The following is a 4,881-nucleotide window of genomic DNA, read 5'->3' as shown; positions in this document are numbered from 1 at the left end:
AAGATGAACACTTGTGTGGAAACGAAAAACCTAGCTCTTTGAAATGTTTCAGCTGCATAAATGAATATGGATATTGAGCGGAAACGGTGGAAAGCCGAAAAGAATAGGGTAAATTGCGGCTTCGTGTTTTTTTTTACTAGGACACGCGTATCCGATACGCGTGTCCAGTCAAATTTAAATAGTATTTTAATTAGATACGGCAAAGCCGTATCCGACACGTATCCGTGTCGTATCGGAGGAGTATCCGTATCCGACACGTGTCCGATACAGCACGCCTCGTAAATAGGAGTATCCGTGCAACATAGTTCATGAGCGACTTTGATTTGGTTTTTCTATGTTTTGCAAGTGATCGAACCTCCATCTATTTAGCTTTTCCTAGAGCCATAAAGCCTTACTGCATTGGCATTTAACAATGATTGAATAAATTTGTCCATGTTTTTCCTTTTAATAGTAACTTTGATTATCCTTCTAATAACGCAACTTTGTTATTGATTTTTTTTATTAGTGTCATGCATATGCACTAAAAGAAGCAACTTTGTTATTGAATTGATGAACCTTTTCAAGCCGTAGTTCTTTTTATTACTATAGCTGCAGATGGCTTGATGTAGATGCAACTTTGCTATTGAATTAACGAACCTTCATGCCGCAGTTCTTGTTGTTACTATAGCTGCAGATGAACTTGACCTAGTTCATGATGTGTTTTCTGTTTCTATTAATGTGTGCCTACGGGTTCGTTATGACAAGATGAAGATATCATCTGCTTACAAGAATTTCCAAATATCTTCTGATGGAGTGTATTGCCAGCCCTTTGGCCTTTTGGAAAAATTCCACCAATTTTACTCTTGAATATTTTCACGTTATATCTTATTTTTGTTAAGATTATTCTAGAATAAGCCTTAAGAATAGTTTGATATTTTAGTTATCATGCTATTTCTACAATTTATAAATATATGATGAATTCAATGAAAAGTTTCTGCCGCTCTTGTTTTTTATTGCCAAGTTTTCTTGTGGCAATCTAATTTCTTGAGGATTCTTGACATTAATAGTTTTGGGATTCAGTATTTTTTTTAATCTTTTTTCCTTTTTTAATTTCAATTACTTTTTGATTTCTGTAAATTTGCTGCATATTTTGTTTCAGTTTTATTGCGGCAGTTAGTTTTCACTTTTGTTTACTGTGATTGTGGTCTCAAATGGAGCCTCAGATAAGCTCCGGTGTCTCCTGTAAAGCTAAATATGTTGTTAATAGTGAAAACTTGGCATGTCGTTAATGCCTACTGCTCATACTTGATGATTGACGTTCCATTATGTGTAACCATAATTTAATATATGACCTGCTAAGATAATAGTTCTTCAAAATTGCATGAATGCATTTATGTGATCCTATATTTCACTAGATAAATAGGTGTTGATTCCTACAACTCAAACTACGCATAAGAAGGACGAAAATGGCGAATCAAGCAGCGCATGGGTTGGAGCGGCGCATCACTTGAAAGGACAAATGACCTTCAATTGCTAAACGGACTGCGTCGTCACGATTAGGACATCAAATTCTACTAGGTCGAGGCCTCTCACATTCAAATTGGATGAGATAGGTACAAAAGGACGGCCAACACTCGAAATTGATAAAGATCAATGCCCAAACGATGTCCGATCACAGAACGGACTTCGTCATTGCTTCCGTAACGTCATTGACACTTAAAATGCATATCTTATTTGATTGATTGGGATAGGCCGAGGTGGTGGCACGAATCCCAAGGCAAAACACAAATTTCAAGGAAAAGGTCGCTCGGTACTGCCCAAATGACGTCCGATTGATGAACGGACTTCGTCGTTGCATCCAGAATGTTGTCAATACCCTAAATACACTATCAATTTGCCCAAAAAAAATTACGTGGAAAAATCGACATGTTAAGTTAGGCAAAACACACATAAATGGAGGGAATGCATGCAATTCAAGGCAATTATGATTTAGTGACACATTACTGATATTTCAAGTTGCTGAATATTGATGACAGATTATTAATCTTAGTATTAAAGAAATAAGATTAAGCAATATATATATATATATATCTCAAATCGCATTTACCTCAAACCTCGTATCTCTGTATTCGCTCTGTCCAAAATCCCTCAAATCCCGCTGAGTAGCTTGCCTCGATCGCTGTTTGCTCTCCTAGTTAAAATGAAATCAACGAAACAATCTCGCTGCTTCGTTTTTACCCACAATCTTGAGCCAAAAGCCTCAAACCGAGAGAGCTCCTTTGGTCCATTTTCTTTTCTGCTCCGTTCCTTTTTTGCTCTTTGCTCTGTTCCTTTTCCTCCACTCCCATGACAGGCACAATTTCCTTTCCTCTAGCCAACTGAAATCCACAAAACTTCAGACCTCGCCCTTTCTCCATCGTTAGCATGGATCAACCGAATCCAAGTCTGCTTAAGCTACCTCCACGGCCAAATGGATTTTGTCTGATCGAACCCTTTTCTTCTTGAAGCCACGGATAGTTACTTCCAGAGGCAACCAAAGGTCCTTGATGGGTCAGCTGGTTCCATGTTGAGAAGGGACTTGGAACCTTTGATTCATAGAGCTAGGGAGTTCAAGAAAGAGTATGCGGAATCCTTTGTGTCTGGTTGAGCATTTAGTGCTTGGTTTTGTAGAAGACAAAAGGTTTGGAAAAACAACTTTATAAGGACTTTTAAAGTTTCTCTCCGAAGGCTGAAGTCTGCCATCCAATCTATAAGGGGACGTTGAACTGTTTGTTATTGACCAAGATAATGAAAGCCGACACTCTGCAAGGTGTTCATAAAGGTTAACGGAGCTTGGCTTCAGCTATGGAGATACGCCTGCTTATAACTTTCTTTGGAAAGTTCAGAAGCTGATTGGATTTGGAGATCACAAGACATCAAATATTGTAGCAATAATTGCTGAGGGAAGGGGATCCACCCTCCGCCGTTTTCAGATCCAAGTCTTCCTGTACAACCAAGATCCATGGATCCTTCAAAAAAATCTTGTTGAAGGATTTTTTTTCCTCCTTAGTCTTGTCTCTCCCCCTTCCCTCTTCTTTCTCTTGCTTTCACACTTTGTAGATCCCACATAAATATGAAGTTATTAATTAGCATAACAATCAACAACAAAGTATATTCCTATAAGAACTATTATTAATGTGGTGTAGTCTATCTATATGATCCATTGAATTATTTGGTGAAATTACATATCAGACAAACTATCTATTTCTTTTTTTGGTGTGAGCATTGCAGTTTATGATGTTACACGAAGGGACACATTCACTAATCTCTCAGATGTGTGGGCGAAGGAAATTGACCTCTATTCAACTAATCAAGATTGCATCAAGATGCTTGTTGGGAACAAAGTTGATAAGGTGCTTCTCTATCTTTTTACATGAACATGTAATTCTATCGATGATTTGCTCATCTCTATGATGATATTTATTCTCTATTTCCAAATTTAGTGGATACTAAAAACATTTCCGATTGTCAACCTTATTCCAATTGATGGGTTTTAGCTTCTTGTAGCTTTTAATAACAGGAATTTTTTTAAGAAGCTAGCCCACAATATTTCGGATAAGGCTGATGATCTGATGAGTCCATTTCCACTATAAGTAATACTTATATTTATCTATATTTTAGGAAATTGAGAGAACTGTCTCAAAGAAAGAGGGCATCGACTTTGCTAGAGAATATGGATGCCTTTTCTTGGAATGCAGTGCAAAAACTCGCGTTAATGTAGAGCAGTGTTTTGAGGAACTTGTTCTGAAGGTTTGTTCCTTTTATATACTGTATATATTCACCATTTCTATTTTTTTACTGCCTATAGACCTGAACAAAAACCTGGTTATTATTCTCCGTGCATTTATTTGAGTTTATAGCTGTTCACTTGATTGCATATTTTATTTTTATTCTTATAGGATCATGTCAAATTCAAACATGATAGTCTTCTCTTTTCTTCTTTCTCCGGGCATCTTTGTTTACCAATACCATTTCTTTACAATGGCCATAGACGATCATTTATGACTTAGGCTTTGTTTGGGGCAGTATTCTTTCTGCTTCTTAAAAGCAGTTTTTTAGTACAAAATTATACTAGAAAGCTGCTTTAAGAAACAAAAAGAAAATCGTCCCAAATGAAGCCTCATTGAAATGCATAACATAATTTTTTTTCAAAGATAAACCATTTAAAAGTATATTGCTGGAATCATGTCTTGCTCCAAAATATCACTAATAAGCAGGACAACAAAAAGGCAGTTTCTAAAGTGTCGAGTAAGTCTGAACACTTTTTTTAATATGACAGATTTTGGAGACTCCAAGCCTTTTGGCTGAGAGTTCAGCGGGCTTGAAAAAGAACATATTTAAGCAAAAGGCACCTCCAGCTGATGCTTCTACCAGCAGCTGCTGCTGAATTGAAGCATTGGGTATGGTAAATCAGGTTCAAGGCTACTTGTGCTCATCTGAATTTAAATCCTGTGCGGATGCTTGTAATGGTGACATTAATGGTATATTTCTTTACTTTATTTTGGCTTTTCGAATGCTAGTTCAATATATTTGAAGGTTTGCCTTCCAACTGATATTGTGCACTCGCATTTTGGAATAGTTCCAATAACAGTTATAAATATTAAAATGAATTGATAAGATCATAAATATTAAAGTTTTTTTTTTTTTGGTCAATTATAATTTTTTGTAAAGATGATTGTGATGTTTTTGTTAAAAAAATAAAATTTTAGGAAATTGTATCATATAACTTTTTAGTTTAAAATATTTTGAAAATAATGAAAAATAGTAATGAAATAAAAATTATGATTGTGATTTAAATAGTAATATTGTAAGACAGTTATCCAATGAAAGCCTAAATAAGGACACTTTAGTGGTAAATCAGTT

The 4,881-nt window shown here is 35.8% G+C and overlaps 1 protein-coding gene across 6 annotated transcripts in view; it reads left to right on the top strand.

Annotated features, from left to right (window-relative positions):
* The window catches only part of LOC110104147 (ras-related protein RABC1-like), a 21,420-nt gene extending 16,776 nt beyond the window's left edge, over positions 1 to 4,644 (top strand). For all 6 annotated transcript variants that reach the window (XM_020833129.2, XM_020833128.2, XM_020833127.2 and 3 more), the window contains exons 5-7: positions 3,250 to 3,371; positions 3,640 to 3,768; positions 4,298 to 4,644. In XM_020833129.2, coding sequence (XP_020688788.1) covers positions 3,250 to 3,371; positions 3,640 to 3,768; positions 4,298 to 4,405 — 359 coding nt within the window. In that variant the 3' untranslated portion in view covers positions 4,406 to 4,644. The remainder of the gene's footprint in view (positions 1 to 3,249; positions 3,372 to 3,639; positions 3,769 to 4,297) is intronic.
* Positions 4,645 to 4,881: the final 237 nt, after the last annotated feature.

This window comes from Dendrobium catenatum, unplaced genomic scaffold (genome assembly GCF_001605985.2).
Source record: "Dendrobium catenatum unplaced genomic scaffold, ASM160598v2 fragScaff_scaffold_857, whole genome shotgun sequence".
In the NCBI taxonomy this organism is placed as follows: domain Eukaryota; kingdom Viridiplantae; phylum Streptophyta; class Magnoliopsida; order Asparagales; family Orchidaceae; genus Dendrobium; species Dendrobium catenatum.
The sequence above is the reverse complement of the archived record's forward strand: the minus strand, read 5'-3'. Positions and strand labels throughout refer to the sequence as shown.